The following is a 17,983-nucleotide window of genomic DNA, read 5'->3' as shown; positions in this document are numbered from 1 at the left end:
AACAACCGATGCTAAGAAGGGAACAGTTTATATTTTACATCTTTTTAACATACAGAAACAGATAAAAATCTCATTTTCAACATTCAACAACATTTAAGCCGCGTCACAAAACCAACATAGTGTGTTTGCGACCAGCATGAATCCAGACCAGCCTGCGCATCCGGGCAGTCTGATCAGGATCCATGCTGTTCGCTTACCAACTCTATTACAAGTAAAGAAACTGATAGCGAACAGCATGGATCTTGATCAGACTGCGCGGATGCGCAGGCTGGGTGGATCCATGCTGGTCGCAAACCCATTATGTTGGTTTTGTCATGACGCGGCTCATATGAAAAAAGAAAAAAAGAATGGACGGCAATTTCTTTATAATCACATCAATGTTTAACACTAGAAAACACCACTTTCTTTAAGAGTGGGTAAGACATAACTAAACATTTTCTATGGTACCTAAAATGCAATAAAATTGTAAAATAAATTAGTTATCAAGACAGTTAACTCTAACGTATGACAGTTCATTAAGTTTTTGTTATATTACTTCCCTTTAGTGCTATAAAGGTTAAACAAATCATAAATCATAAAACTTTTCTACCTAAATGAAGATTCTCTTCAATAAAAACACCATCTGCTTTATTATTAAACAAGTTATAATTTTGGAATAATGGGGAGTCTGTATAAAGCCAACACCTAATATAATATTCATGTAAGTTTCCAAGTCACCTTTAACATTTTCATAACCCCCAAAAGTCTGTAACAAAAATAAAAGAAACATTAAAGAACATTTAAACACTCTTTAGGCTATCAATTAAAATTAATATTAGCCAGATATCTTAAATACGTATGATAAATTTTAATTTGTTCGCTAACTATACTTTGGAAGATATTTTTTAGTCGCAAGAGTAAAATAAAAGCTAAAAGAGCAAACGCTAAAGATGACAATTCACAAAATGATTAACTGATTGTCGTCGTCGAAGTAGTAGTAAATCAAAATTGTTTGAAGTTTTCCTGGTCCCTTTTGTATCTTTCAAGTGATTTACTTATACAATAAGTCAGCGAAATTCCAATGGAATTTAAGTTTAAATAAACGTGAAATTTCTTTTTTGTAGAAAATCCCTGACCAGCTATTTTCATTTTTTTTTTTACAAAATATACAATTTTTACGTAGGAGTGGTGAAAAAAAAAATGACGTCATCAACTGTCGTAACTTCCAAGCACCAAAAACAACTGTCTGTAAGTGTGTAGCTATCATTATTCAACTCCAACCCGCATAGCGTCCTCAACAGCTTTCAGCGTTAAACAGGACGATATAGTAGCCAAAACCTGAAGGAGAAATAAATAATTAAAATATTTAGCTGTAAACAAGATCCAGTTGCAAAACTGACTTAACGTTTAAAGCATTGCCCCTATAAATTAAACATCATAAAACAAAACAACTGTAGAAGTAGAACACTTCATTTAAAACGAACTTAGAAATGCATAATACGTTCTTAGATCGAGAATTGAAAATGCATAAAGGTACACAACATGAATGTCTACACGCATTTTATTTGCTTGTTTTGATAGGAAAGTGAATTATATTATATAAAAATATGTCGATGCGGATGCTTTATTTTATGATTTTGATGATTGATTTGTGCAATTTTCAACAGATTTATGAAAGAAAAAACCGTTCTAGTTGTCTGATCAACCATAATTTTATTTTATATAAATACTAATTCTGCTGTTCCTTATTTAGATTTGAATAAGGAATCAGGAACTAGTTCCTATTTCTTATTCGAAAAAGGAATAAGGAACTGATTCCTTATTCCTTATTTGAAAAAGGAATAAGGAATAGGGAACTGACATTATATACATAATTATATTTAGTTATTATATTGGAATACGAAAGAAAAACATATTTATTTATATTACACTGGAATACGAAAAAAACCATATCATTAATGAATACACCCCCGCCAAAAAATTGGAGAAAGGAAGCAGAAAAAACTACACAAGAAAATATTTCTTAATATAAGCACGGGGTTTACGTCAGTTAAACAAACATACCTGTATAAAGCCAATGCCACCGACCATGGAAGCCCAAATTGGAATGTTGTTTTTCACCCAAACTTCCATTGCGTCTTTGCAAAATGTCTTAAATACAAAGAAACAATCGATAGTCATTTTATATCATTACATTTACAATATTATTCTTAAGTAAAATTGTAAGTATTTTGATGTATGTATATGTGGTCGTTGGTAAGCATTTACAAGATTGAATTGGTCAAGAGCGGCGCCAAAAAAATAATTTCAAACAGTAGAACTTCTGGGCAAGCGACTTAAATAAGTTTAGTAAATCGACTGTTTATGAAAATAATCAAAACACTAAATTGATAAGTGTTTAAGATAGATTGGACGAGCGGCTGCGCTGCTCTTGACAAATTTGATTTTGTTGATGCAAACTAATAAACACTTACCAATACATAACAATCCAACCATAATAAAATGAAATTGAAAGTTTAAATGAGTCCGAATCACAACAATAATTTAACGGATGTTTCGTGACACACAAAAAACTAAGTTTGACAGATTTATCGCATCGATTCTAAATTTTTACGGAGAAATGTAAACATATATTAAAGAAAATCTATACTTACCTTAAATTGCTCGCCCTGGTCATTTGAGCAGCTGTCCGGAAGTGGTAAGGTGTACTCGCTCGTGCCGTTATAGCTGCAGCATTCCAGCTAAAATATATTAAAAAAGAACGTGTAACATGACACTAAAGGATTTCTGGGCACCTGCTAGAAATACACGTTTCACATCAAAAGCCCCATGGGAAATCTCCAAATAATCACAGAATGAAAAGATGAAATAATATATAAAAAACGTAATTTAATGCGAACAGAAAATGCACAGGGACACATTAAAAACATAAAATACGTACAGTATATCATATAAAGCACGTGAGACATACTAAAGTCACGTAAGAAATACATAAAATCGTGATACACGGATAAGTATTGCAAGAAACATTGAATGTACGACATGTGCCGATAATTTAATGTATTTTTCAGAAAGATTCAATTTATGACATTTTTGGAGCTTTTTACAACGGATAATGAGATTCATATCACAGGAAAATCTAAAACAATGAATTCTACAGCGTTTTAACGCGATCCATTCAATATTACATATACAATTCATTTCCTTTCTACATTAAATACAAGAAATAGAACTACATGTATATCTAACTTATCTTTTCTTTCTTATGTATCATACATGAATATTGTACGTCAATAGAATAAAATAATCCGAGACAAAATATTACCCTGCTATTTAATAAGGGTTTTACCGTTTAGCAATGATTTCCTCTATCTGCCCATTGACTCTTATATCCAAACATATTACTTTGAATTCATACAAATATTTTTTGTGAAGAACATACAGCAGATAGATGGCTTGATACACTGGAAACGATTCGAACTTCAGCAAATTTCATACAAAAACTATTATCACATATCTTTCAAACTAGTCAATATGACTGTTAAGTGGCTGAAGTATTTCTTATGCAATTTGCAATGAGACAAGAAAAGAATAAAACTAAATACACAAAAGTCTTACCTCTTTTTGTATGTGGAATTTTGTATCCTCATTCAATTCGTCCCACAACTTTTCTGTTAGATTAAGAACCTAAATTAAACAGGAAAAAAATGCAGATTACCTTTAAAAACAAAGTAAAAGAAATAGCATTTTTATTAAGCAAACTGTAGAATATTAATAGTATGCACAAATAATCAGTAGCGTCCACTATTTCATATTTGTTATTCGTATGCGAGCGTCAATATTACACATTGTCAGCTAAACGCTTTGCAAATGTTATAAGATACGGAATGTGTCGGACGTCCACCGAATTTTTAAGAACTGTTGATGGATGTAATACCCTAAAGATAGTTCCCAAATTTTACTATATTTACCCCACTTACCAAAAGTGGCAGCTGTGTTGGGGGTCAATATTCCATAATGATTTAATTGACAAAACATGAAAAAAATATAAATAGCTGATTTAGGTGAATTGTCAAATTTTTTTACACATATGAAGTAAAATATTATTATAGCACCAATATGCAAAACATTTTAATTTGTTTTCATGAAGATAATAGAATTATAAAGATTTTTATCTTATCTTGGGTATAATTATTATCTATTGGAAATGACTCTCAAAATGGCGGCCAGGAGATGTAATAATTGCTATGTAAATAGCATTTACTCAATTTTTTTATGATAGAAAAACTTACGTTATCTTTTTCCATGTAACCAGCAATAGCAACTCCAATATCGATAAGTAGTATGAAAGTCATGAATCCAATATACTGAAATAACAATTTAAACTTTTGAAAATATAATTATATTGCAAGCTTAACCGTTTACACACTATAATATACATTGTAGAATAAAAGTATTGTTCTTTCAAAGATTTATACGGTAAAATAGAAATAAAAATATTCGAATTACGCGAATATTTATAATTTACCACATACCTTTTACAATAGGCCTCTTCAAACTTTTGAAAACAAAAACCCAAGCATTTATATGTCTAGTGCAAATAAACTTAAAAATGAGGTTTTATTGAAATAACTAAATTGTGCATTGTTTTCCACTATATTTTAAACCATTTGATGACGTTCTATATACCAATAACGTGTGTGCAGAATTTCAGATTATTTGCTCTCTTCATTTTTCCAGATTAAACTTTTTTTGTTGGCAAAATGGCCAAAAAAATGAAAAGCGTTTAAACGCATTAAACTCAAATTGGGATAAGAATTGCAATTAATTTCGATTTCAAATTTAATTCGGTGTAGGTTTAATTATCCTTTTCATATATTTTTATCTTAAGTGGCCTGTTTGAATATGAAACATTTTCAAATGAGCAGCGTCACGACAAAACCAACATAATGGGTTTGCGACCAGCATGGATCCAGACCTGCCTGCGCATCCGCGCAGTCTGATCAGGATCCAGGCTGTTCGCTATCAGTTTCTTTACTTGTTATAGGGTATGTAAGCGAACAGCATGGATCCTGATCAGACTGCGCGGATGCGCAGGCTGGTCTGGATCCATGCTGGTCGCAAACCCATTATGTTGGTTTTGTCGTGACACGGCGCAAATGTACTGTTTTAGATTTTTGAACCTCAGTTGAGAGCCTTTAAATTTGTGCAAGCAACTTATTTGAATATTATACTCTTGTACTATAATAACAGTAAATTGTTTGCCTAAGCCACAGTGCTATGTTTATATTATAAGTCCCTGCTAAATCTAGGAAAAGGTCTTGCCCTTCTTTGAATATATAATCGTTATTTTTTAAGTTTGAATGTCAAAATACTAAAATAAAATCTACAAGAGTTAAATATAAGGCCAAACTGTCAGAAAATGCTGGTTGCTACCGATAACACAGTTTCCTTTCTATTTGTATATTTGACATAAACAGTCACTTCTAAACAGACAAATGCATAAGTCGTATATATTATTTGACTGTTTAATTAACAACGACTCTAAATGAACTCGAATTATTTACCTCTGTTTTTATACATATTTAAATGTACAGCGATGAATATTCAAGACATATTAATTCTGTCAATATTAATATTTAATAGGATAATACACGCGGTTATGTAAACAACGGCAGTATGTTTAGAGGAGACCCATGTTTACAATGTTGTTGAAAAACTAGTTAAATTATTTCGCTATATATAGAATAAATTGTTAACATCGTTTGTAGTATATCCTTAGATATTTAAAAGGCCTACATAAAGATATTGTATCATAAATTTAGATATATAAAAGGTTAAAAAAAGAGATACACTACTGCTGATTTAGATAAACATTTAGATATTATCATTCACTCAAAGTCGCGGTAAAAATTCTAAACATATATATGTAAACTTAATGTTAAATTAACTTTTATCTTCTGTAAAAAAACCCAACTTAAATCAATATTTCACATGCGACTACGACGTAAAATTGACAGGAAATATATTAAAACAATATTACACATGCGAATACGAGGTAAAATTGACAGGAAATATATATTTTCTGTCAATTTTACCTCGTATTCGCATGCGAAATACTGTTTAAAGTTGTTTTATTGTTTTTACAAAAGATTATTAAATAAATAAATGAATAAATAAGAATTATATTTATAATATAATAATATATACAATTATCTCAAAAGCGTTACAAACGGTTTATTGCTTTTCAGTACAAATGTTATGAATCAACGGCTATTTGTTTTCCATCAATAACAAATAATTCTCGTTGATAAATCATGTAATGAACTAGCTTTCAGGGTGTTAATTCCTGAAAATCCAAAATGCTAAAACCTGATATAGATAAGCCATGATTTATTTTGCTATGTGTTACATAATCATGACGTCAGACGGGGAAATAATCACGTGAAGAACATGAAGAACGCTGAATAAAACAGAAAGTAAACACTGGTAATGAATATAAATTCCATGCAACGAAATATGTAGTGTGGATTTGTATAGGTAATAAAGGAATGTCGTACTTAAACACATGTAAATTGTTTAGTGAGTTACTGTTGCATTTATCCTAAATGTCACGATACCGCAATACATGCCATGCATGTAAGTGTTTGTGACGTTAAGTAGATAAACGAAAATGGTCAAAAATATTTTCCGGAGCTTACTCAAATCCATAAATATTAAGTAGTTTTATGTAATTTACAAAGATACAAATACAGAACTTTTTTTAAGTGTCCATTTCCAAAAGAGCTTAACACTAACACTGTATGTACACACCTTCACCTCAAACACCCTATGCTGAAAATGGGCTACCATTGTTTCGAATTCATAACACTGGCGTGCACATTCCTAGTGAAAGTATTCTATTTTTAAAAAAGTGATTGTATTTAAGGTAGAACGCGACACTTTACGAACTTTCGAGTTGACCATATTTCTGATTAGGTTCCGTTGATTTTATTTCAATAGTTCCAGCCAATTTTTGTTCACACGGCGTCAAAGTTGACAATCAAAGCCCGTTTTTGAACATGACGTCGTTGCGTATCCTTGGTAACTGTTACAGGTATTTCAACGCCATTGACGGACAAAATATCTTCTACAGCATTTGACGGAAATTATTTTTTCCTTTAAGCTGATATAAAATTTATCGTTTTACGCCGAAAAAAAAAATGTTTGAAAAATGGAAAGAAAATTGTCAATTTGGTGTAAAATTTGACGTTCAGTTTAGCCGCATTTTTCGACTTTAAAGCGGCTTATTTAAAAATTCCAGAAATTTTTGATTTTTTTTCCTTTAAACGTCCTTTAAAATGTATACTTAGTCAAAAATCAAAACAAATTAGGGGGTCACCGACTCAAATTTTTCGGTACACGGGCTTTGACGCCGTGTGTACAAAAATTGGCTGAAACTATTGAAATAAAATCAACGGTACCTTATCAGAAATATGGTCAAGGTTTTGCATGCCAATTTTCAAGATGCTACTCGAAAGTTCGCAAAGTGTCGCGTTCTACCTTTGACATTGAAGATATATCACTTACCGCTTTCAAACAGCAGGTACTTTCACAGCATCCCCCGACACATCCGAGGAGTCCTAGAATATAATAAATTCAATTCAATTCAGATAGTTTAGTTACGTCTCATCATATGCACAGCATAGTCGTCACAATCAAAATGAGTTAAACAGTGCGTGGCCGGGTGGTTAAGGTCATTGACTTCATACCACTTGCCCCGGACCGCTATGGGTTCGAGTCCCTCTCGGGATTTTGGATTCTTTCATATGAGGAAGCTATCCAGCTAGCTTATAGAACGTCGATGGCTGTACTTAGTGCCCGTTTGTGTCTGAAATAATGCAAGGAAGGACATCGAGGTCTTCCTCCACCAGTAAAGCTGGAAAGTTCAAATGACAACACAATTGTGCGAATTTCAAACATACATGGATGTATTTTTGAACTTTTCTTTCAGAGCGAATGGGACATGCGCCAAAAACATTGCTAAACGGTTGAAAACCTACAAATTAAGATAGAGGTATAATAGTTTATTTTGGGACTTTTTATTATGTATCTGTACAACATTCGTGTGTGTTTTAATAACAGAGATATTCTATGATACAACTGTTTCGGTAATCGACCATAAGAGTTTGGAAACAACATAATTTTACCATTTATATAGTTCATAAAAGATATTTCATATAGTTTTATTTATTTTAAAGAGTGGCAACGAATATACCACGAGAACGTCATAACACTGCTCTAGTGTTATATCATTTTTCTGGTAAAAAATGAACCATATTTCGGAATTAACATAAATAAAACATTTCATTTGTTTATATCTACTTAAAGATCCTGTATGTTGTGATCAAAGTGGTAAACCACACTAAGTGAAATTATATATATGTACATAATTATGCAAATAAAACAATTTTCAAACATCGAAGAATATGTAAAATATGTACTGCAAATATGTGTGCATATTATATGTAATCATTAAAATATATGCATTCATTTCTTATTGTAAAATTTGACTTAAACTTTATAGAAAATAATTTTTTTATTACCTCCCTTTATTTACATGAAATGTTAAATTCGGTAATATCTTTATAAATAATGCTTTTTGGAACCTACAATATTGATAAATCTTAATTTGAGCATCATATTTATGATTTAAAACCATAAAAATATTGTTACAGGATCTTTTATTAACAGGGATATACAGTAACGTTTGGTGTTAGAGTTAGACTCAGTTGCAACATTCATGGGTGGGTTGCAGTTGGATACGGGCTAGTCTGAAAATATGGTTAAACAAACAACTTTCCTGTTAAAGTTTCGGTTATATACATGTATGCACCCGCTAGATATCAAATCAGATATTGGAGAATGTTTCATACAAGCAAATCTTCTTATATTCTTAAAATGTGAAACCTGAATAAAAATAAATATTGAAAAGGAGTTTGTGATTATTTTTTATGACAAAGTACTAAAGAATAGAGTAGAGATATAGTATCTCCGTTTCTAAGAATAGTATGGGATGGTTGATTGCAGAAGACAATATTAAGCAAGAGTCCAGCCTTTTATATTTTGGCGAACATAAATCAATCCGTTGATTGGATGTGGCAAGAGTTTTCCATATTTCCAAGTTAGGAGAGGCTAAATGGGTTCTGTTTGAAAAGATCCAGCATTTTTGAAAAGCAATTAACAGGTAAATCAAAGAAAACCCTCTATATTTTTAATACACAGTTGGTGTACCAGATTCAATTTTGTGTGCTACTGCATATATAACTTTTCTAAAGGGAATTCACATTTGTAAAAGTTAAATGGTTTTCTTTTAAAAGTGTTTTATTTTTAGTGTCCAAAACTGCAGTTTTCTTACATTCTCGGAATTACAAAGATCAGAGATTTGTTTGTTGGTTTTTATGCCACATCAACACTTTACAGGTCATATTATAACTTTCAAGCTTTACTGGTGAAGGAAAAAGTGTGACATAGGTATTATTTTTAGCGCGTAGAACCACCAATATTCTATAAGCTAGTTTGGGAAAGCTATGTCAGATAATAGATTCCAAAACCCAGCAGGACTCGAACCTACATCGTTAACACCGTAAGAAGCAAGTGTTTTGAAGTCAGTGACCTTAAACACTCGACCAAAACTTCCAATGAAAGTATAGGTGCCGTTTTGTTCAGTATTTCTTACTTATATGGCACATTACGATGTTTCATAGTTAGCGCTTATTTCAGCCGATAGGCAATTTACACGCTTTAAATTATTATAACAATATAACATGAAACATATTTTCTAAAGAAGAAAGCTGAGGCACGTTTTTCCTGAGGCTAAACGTGCCTCATTAATGTATGAATTTTTGAAGATAATTCAATATAAAAATATAAATCTAAAAGCACAATCCTATCTTGCTTTTCATAGTACCTACATTTTCAGTTTGACATAAAATTGTTTTATTTTAAAAGCAGAATGAAAAGTTCGCATTTTTATTTATCATCTTATGTTGTAACAATTTTACAGATGCGAAACAATGTGTCTCTGTGAAAAGGGCAGGCTAAAGGTTTCAACAGCACCGGCCGAAAAAGTGGATTTATTATTTCAGGATTGAACAAGGGCAGGGCAATATGTATTTATACATGTGTATCGTTGTCAGACTATATGGATAGTCGGGCCTCGGTGACAAAAATGATGAAACAACATTGTGTTTTTTCAGTGTCTTAACATTCAGAAGATTCATTTTATTTTAAAATGACTTTTTACAATATTTTTTTTTACAAAACTTCCATGGTAAAGTTTAGCATTGGTAAGATATTTACTTGAAGGATTGATTTTCAGAACAGAAATGCAAATACAATGTATATAAATAAAAATTATTTGTATAAAATGTATTACAATTTTGAATTATAATATAAATTTAGATAGATTCATACAACTTTATTCTTGGTAGAGCTAACTTGTAAGAATATTTAATGGAATCTGACTTAAAGTAAAAAAAATATTTATCATTAGTGGGTGGGGTAATGTTTTATAGCAGTCTAAATGATGATGTATAGATTATGCAGTGTTGCGACTTTTTGAATGTAATCAACATTGGTTGAAGTGTTTTGGATTAAATAAAGCATGTTTGTGTATTAATGTGTTACTTTGTTAATGACCATATTTGCGTAGAATATCAGGGTTATTTAATTTCACAGATTTTTCTAATTGAAAACACATGATTTCAAAACATGACATTTTTAGCATTTTATACTTCGAATTTTTTTGAGGACTTTTTTCCTGTAGCAACACATATATAGTAGATAACAAATATGTAAATATCTTTTCTGAAGGAATTTGTTTGAGGTTGGGTCTTATTTTTGGCTAAAATGCCTAGCCTAGAATGGAAATTATTCTTGTTATCAATACCGAACAAACCTGCATTAACCGAAAAGTAGCTTTCTACTTGAAATTAAGTACTAATGCTTAAATAAATATATCACCTGTGAGGACAAGCAAGGTTCCAATTCCTAGAAACGCGTACGTAAATATCTGAAGAAGAAGAAGAAACAACAACATAAAGAAACATAAAACACAATTTTTTGGTAAAAACGACGTCAAACATTGTGCTATTCTATCACATGACGACCACACCTGCTGCTTTGTCTGACTCGTGGTTAAGAATAATTATTTTTTCGTATCCTCAAATACCTCCTTATTTTCTAGACAAAACATAGAAATATGTAAACATTATATATCAAGCATAATAAATATGGACTACAGAAATACACAATTATTATGGCAAGTATGAAGTCATTTTTTGAGGACTTCTTTAAGAATTTTCAACAAGTCGGGACTGGATATATTTTTTTTCTAGCTTTGTATACAATTTGGTATAGGACTGGAAATATGGCTTATGTGCACTATTTCAAATCTTTCGCTCACTCTCTTTTCAAGAAAAATGATTTTAGTTGAGCAAAATGATCTGAAATTAAAAGCATTAAAACGTTTTTAATCCAAATTAGGTTGATGTCAAACTCAATTCTGATCATATATTCTTTATTATCTTTTGCTTAGGATCCCAGTTGATTAATAAATGTGAAAAAAATTCAAATTTTGTACTTTAAAACTTTAAGACCTCAGTTGAGTTCCTTTAAAAATACATGCATAATGAAATATATTTTGTAGGTTTATCATAATTTATAGAATAATATTCCTTACCAGCGTTCCTGACAGGAAGTTACTGGTATTTCCGGTGGTGATAAGAATCCAAACACCGTATCCAACGACTCCAAATCCGATCAACTGCAAAATTAGAAAAAAGATAAATTTCATTTCTTGAATGATTTATAATTCGTTTATAGCATTTGGCTAGCCTTAAAATTATGTTTGTTTTTCCATGCCGCGACCAATGCCAGTTTTTTTTATTTATTTTATTATTTTAGGCCTTAGCGTCTATGAACTCGGCAATAGTCGTCATTTTCCGTATAATTAAGTTATTACAAAAAATGTGAGGCGCTTAGTCATATCGAAGCTTAATACATCTGTATTCTAATACATCAAGTAACGAAATATGCCGGAATCTTACGAGCGCATAATGGATGTAGACGGAAAGGGCCGAGAAGATGCGGTTGCTCAGAGGTATACAGTATTCATAATTTATATTATTCAGTTAAGTCAAAACCAATGAACAGAGAGTTATTATTTAAAGATTCATTATCAGATTACCGGTTTTGTTCTGGCAGAGAGAAGTCTGGTCATTTGTGAAAGAATTCAACTTTTTCAGACTAATATTTTTCAGAATGTTGTAAGTACTGGCATTTTTCGTCTTCAAATCTCATAATTAGAATATAAAACAAGTGCTTTAATTAGATAACTATAGATACAATCCATTGAATATCAAATAATCAATTTGTTCTTTACTCTGTTTTCCTTGTTAAACGACGTTAAGCTTGTAATTTTGTTTATCCTTTATTGTTTGTTTTATGAAACGTATGAAAGCTATTTTAACAGAAAACATCAAAGCGTTCTTCATGTCATTATGACCAAGTACTGAATATGACTGGTGATTATGGAATTCATTTTTGTAATGTTAAAGAAAATTAAAAAAAAAAGAGTTTGCATTTACGTTCCCTTTTCATTTTTTCACACATACAGTATAGTGGAGGAATTTTACTAAATATTCTACAAAGAACAAAATGGTGTCACAAAAAAAGGTGTCACAAAAAAAAGAAAGAAAGAAAATAATAATGGGGTAATATATGTTTCTGTAACTGTAAGAAAATATGTGGTTATAACTATGTTTTAGCTTAACTTTCGATCAGCTAATATTTTATGTATTCCATAGGGTATTTGAGAATTACAAAAATCTTATGAAATATATAAAAGTATTTTAAACTGTAAGACTGTATTGTTCCCATTAACGTATGATCGATCTTGGATAGATTTGAACATTAAATGTTTCTCTTTTATAATTAAGCTGTGAACGAAAGCCAGCAAAGGGCGGCTGAACTGTGCTCTGGTAAAATCAATGTGGCTTACCGCCGTGATCCGGAGTGAAAACTACCAACACCACCACCAGCAAGGTGAAAAAAGGAAAGGTGGCCCTTGTTCACGGCTGGCATATGCTCGAGGGATAAAATCATTATATTTTAAATGCTGTTTTAGACTACTTTCGTTAATAATAGTATTCTTCTAGTCATTTGTTCATAATATTTTCATGAAAAAAGTAATTTAAGATATCATGTACCCCAAATCAGTCTGTTTGTTTTCAGTTACTTTAATTTGATTATGTATTAAATGATTTTGCTATCTTGGTTGCTAGCTTACGGAACGTTTGTGGTTCTACTCAGGTGCCGTTTTATGCCAGAAATAATGCATGGAAGGGCACCTGAGGTTTTCCTCCGCCAGAAAAGCTAAAACCTCCCCATATGACCTATACTGTGTCGGTGTGACGTAATACCCAATCAATCAATCGATCGATCGATCGATCGATCGATCAATCAATCAATCAATCACTCAATCAATCAATCAATCAATCAATCAATCAATCAATCAATCAATCAATCAATCAATCAATCAATCAAACAAACAAACAAATGATATTGTTTTAAATAGACAAGAATAATCACGTGATTGAGAACATTAAAACAAATCAATTACACGTAACTTTCGAAACAAACTGAGTAACAAGCTCTTATTTTATAAAGGAATGAATAATTAACTCGCCAGTGTCTCATACACACGCTGTTAGTATGATTACGCACGGATATAAGTGACATATTTCTCCGTCAACAGGCCGATAATGTTTTACAAGATGTGCTATACGGGTTTTAGTCATGACGGTAAAGAAAATTTCTAAAAATAGTACGCCATAGAAACAAACAACGGGACGTTGCTTGAAAAGTCACACTTAAACATAAAGATGAAACTTCGTTTGTTTAAGAGCAATGACCTTGTTGTGAAAGAATGTAATCTTATTTGATGTACTAGATGTGAAACATGTGTAACATTTGTGTCAATGTTTGCATTCACTTGTCTGTACCTATCTCAAACATATTGAAACAATGCCTCAACATTTTATTTATTTTCAGTCACGTATGTGCCAACAAACATGTTTTCTGTCCTTGAGTTTGTCAATTTGTGAAAAGTTTCATACAAATCTATGCGAGAAGCCCCAAAAAGATATTAATTAAAATGGCAATTGCTTAATCGTGTGAAGGTTGTTATTTAAAGGTATTTTTTTGCGGAAAATGAAATAAAGAAAAAGCATTTCAGTTAAAAATGAATAATATATATATATTTTACAAAGGAATCATCTTTTCAAACATATTATATTTTCTTCAGAATGGACAGAATACTTGGAACTCTTATAACTGATTTGAGAAAAAAATGTATTCTTTGATTTTCGGACTATTTAACGATGCGTAGCATTTTTCTCGCAAATTTTTTCTGAGTAAATTGCCTTGACACTAAATACTAATTGTGATCGATTTGGCAAGGTCTTAGAATAATCAGCCGAGCTATCAATACTGTAGAGAAATCAAACAGAATAATTGATAGCAAGATAAAAGTATAACGATGTCTCTGAAATATGAAGAGTTTTGTACTTATTGTACGCGTCACAAATGAACAATTAACATACAGTAATACCAGAGTTGATGGCCGTCTTCTGTGTGATATATACTAACCATTACCACCTAAAATACCTTAGATAGACTTGGTCATATTTCAACCTGCACAAAGCTTATTATCATTATAAAGAAATTTCAAAATATGAACTGAATTAATAGTAGCCAGACGCCATGTGTGCATCAGCTGACATTGGTTTACACTGGCAGCATGGGAAGTTTCAGTTGCCTGCAGCAGGGTTTAGTGTTAACAAATCTGCTAATAATACTTTTTTTGCGGATCATAGCTCGCAACTTGATGTTCACATATCATTCAGTCATTGTAATCTGACATTTAGCTTCTCTTTAATTTATCAATAAAATGGATGTTTCTTGTACTAAATATAGCAACAGAGGTACTAAATATAGCAACAGAGGTACTAAATATAGCAACAGAGGTACTAAATATAGCGACACAGATACTAAATATAGCAACACATATACTGAATATGGCAACACAGATACTCAATATAGTAACACAGATACTAAATACATGTATAGCAACACGGATAGTGAATATGGCAACACAGAAACTACATATAGCAACAAAAACCTTAATGTTATTACGAGATGTTCTTTTCTTCTATACACGTATAAATTTAGGCATGTGTGTCACATTATGTATTTATAATGTGATGAACTGACAAGTAATTTTGTTTCTTATTGTCATATTTATGCTTTGCTGGTCAGATAGTAGCGGAAAAAGACGGGGCATATCGAACGATTGCGAACGAAACGTAAAGTTACGGAATAAACTTGATTATCGCCTATTTTTACAAACGAAATATTATAACATATCTTAAATAGTATTTTTAAATGTAAAACATATTAACTTTTACTTGAGAAAACTGTAATTAGGTTAAATATCTGCATGTGGAAATCAGAGTTCCTCTTCAACATAATGTTCGTGATATTTGTGCAAACAATCTCGAGATTCGCGCCGATATTTATAACAAATAACAGATAAATATGTCCATCAACAGTGGCTTTTGACCTTTGTATCAATATTATTTTCATACAATCATTTCAACACTTCTTATTGCCAGGCTACCTTTAAAAGCGAACAGTTTCTTTCGTTGAGACAGATGCCATTCCGGCGAAAAAAAAACCGACATAGACGCTTGTATTTTCCCTGGATATAAATACGGGTTATTTTGCTCCCTATTTAGTCAAACTGGGGTAACCTATTAAATTGATAATTGTATTTCGTTTTCCGGTAAAATACGGATATAAGATATATTTAATCTACTCTACTCCCTAGTTCTTTATAAATACAGTTTTAGTCTTTTGTTACCTCTATCATTAAAAATACTAAACTTACATTGCATTATATACCGTTTATTTACCTTCAAAACAATATTTCATCATGAGAAGTTAATACATGGACTACTTTTTACAGTACTTATGATTTATCTTCGATGCGGTATTTATGATTTACTTTCGATGTAGATAAAATCTTTAATAGGGGATTTTACGTCATATATTATGACGAGCTCTTGATAGAATCATCGTCATTGGTCCTACAAAACATACGGGCTTCATGTTACAAAGTTTTATAAGACACGGACAATTAACAGATACCTTTGATAGAATATAAGGATAATGGTAAAAGCGCATACATGTATATTTTTACCTTTTTAACGATCAGACTTGTATTCAATGTTAATACCACGAGGAGAGAAAATTAGTCAAATTATTGGCAGCTTCAAAAATACTCAATCATTTACCTAATTTATTAAATGTCCTTAATAAAAAGTAAAAAAGCTGAAAGTAAAATGTCAAAAAAGAATTGATTATAACTATTTTTCTTTAGTTTTCAGGCGCTATACCAATATAGCATCTTCAGCGGCTCTTACTTATCGTGAAGTAATGTACACGAACAAGGAATCAAAGAATGACTTTAAGAGATAAAAGAGAATAAAATACTAAAAAATATTTCTATGATAATCGTTATTTCGCTAAAAAATAGATAAATACCTACCCACATAAGGAAATTTAGACCCATGAATAACTTCCCACAGCATCCCGAAGCACCCATGTTTTCACTCAAATATAAGATTTTCAAAACAAACGTATTTTCAAAAACTTAAGTTCACATATTATATCCCGTTTTTAATGTATCTTCATTGATTTCTTATCTCTGTTTATTTCGACAAACTGTCAAACACCAAGATCGAAATTGTTTCAATATTTCCACTTCACGCATGCGCAGTGCTCACTATGATAAGAAGATTTTCCTCAATCACGTCCTTAACAAACAAATAAGATTGCGACTATTGTTTGAAGAAGTGGACATTTATCTCCTCGTTGTCTTGAAGATAACATGCACAAACGAGTAATCTTCTGATAATATTAAAACAAATATCACCCGTATTTTGATAAAGAATATGAACTTTATCCTACATTGAAAAAAAAAGAAGAATAAATCTGTTACAATAAGTTTGTTTTATTTACATAAAAAAGAGATGATAAATTAATCTTTTGGTTTCTGTTATCTTGTAAAATTGAAACCACTTCAAATTTAAGTCTTACACCAAAAAGTCATCGCTTTTTTTTTGCTTTAAAGATATTTGTTCAGTTTACATAAGACACTCTTGCATTCCTTTACGAAAAACTGTAATTAATTTTTACCAGAGCAGTAATTAATTTATTCCATACCTCTTAATGGTTTAATCGCAAAAGCTTTATTGTTGTTAGTAAACATTTTGATAAAACTTTGATATAACTTCATAAAATCTAGTATCATGCTGAATACATGCTGTATTATCATAATATCATCTACACATAGACTTATCTGGCATATAAACAGCATCAAATGCCATCATAAAAGTTGACAAGTTATAACTTTTATACTGCTTATGTTAACTAAGCGTTTTCACTCGTGTTACTAATAAAATTTACAGACCAAGTTTCATTCGTAAAAGTAAGAACTTTTGTTTTATGTCCCGTGATTTAATGTATTGTTTGTGTGTGTATACAAGATTGGTAGCCTTTTATTAAGGGTAATTGCGATTTCTACATATTTTGACATATAGTAGATTTTTTAAGGAAAGAAAATGTCTGAAAGTAAATTAAATATCTTTATGCACAATAGTACTTAAAGCATTTTTGTAATTAATAAATAAAAGCAAGAATTGTCATATTAAGGCAATTTGGCCTTAAACCTTGAGTGTTCGATCTCAAATATGACATAAAAACTTTACCATTTTTAGAAACTTTACTTATTCTTTTTGTTTAAAAAATATCATGTTTGTATGATTTTCGCTCACCCTAAGCTTGATAACTATTATAGTTTGACAAGTGCAATAAAAATGTACACTATATTGTCTCTACG

The 17,983-nt window shown here is 31.0% G+C and overlaps 1 protein-coding gene across 1 annotated transcript; it reads right to left on the bottom strand.

Annotated features, from left to right (window-relative positions):
- Positions 1–331: 331 nt before the first annotated feature.
- On the bottom strand, positions 332–17,348 carry LOC132759274 (CD9 antigen-like). Its single transcript, XM_060751016.1, has 9 exons — positions 16,631–17,348; positions 11,702–11,785; positions 10,984–11,032; positions 7,549–7,601; positions 4,272–4,346; positions 3,598–3,666; positions 2,634–2,720; positions 2,044–2,130; positions 332–1,317 (listed from the first exon to the last, which is right to left on the bottom strand). The coding sequence occupies exons 1-9, from the start codon at positions 16,685–16,687 to the stop codon at positions 1,246–1,248; spliced, it is 633 nt and encodes a 210-aa protein (XP_060606999.1). The 5' UTR covers positions 16,688–17,348; the 3' UTR covers positions 332–1,245.
- Positions 17,349–17,983: the final 635 nt, after the last annotated feature.

Source organism: Ruditapes philippinarum, unplaced genomic scaffold (assembly GCF_026571515.1).
Source record: "Ruditapes philippinarum isolate M1 unplaced genomic scaffold, ASM2657151v2 ctg4013_1_1_1_1, whole genome shotgun sequence".
In the NCBI taxonomy this organism is placed as follows: domain Eukaryota; kingdom Metazoa; phylum Mollusca; class Bivalvia; order Venerida; family Veneridae; genus Ruditapes; species Ruditapes philippinarum.
Note: the sequence above shows the minus strand (reverse complement) of the source record. Positions and strands in the feature narration are given on the sequence as shown.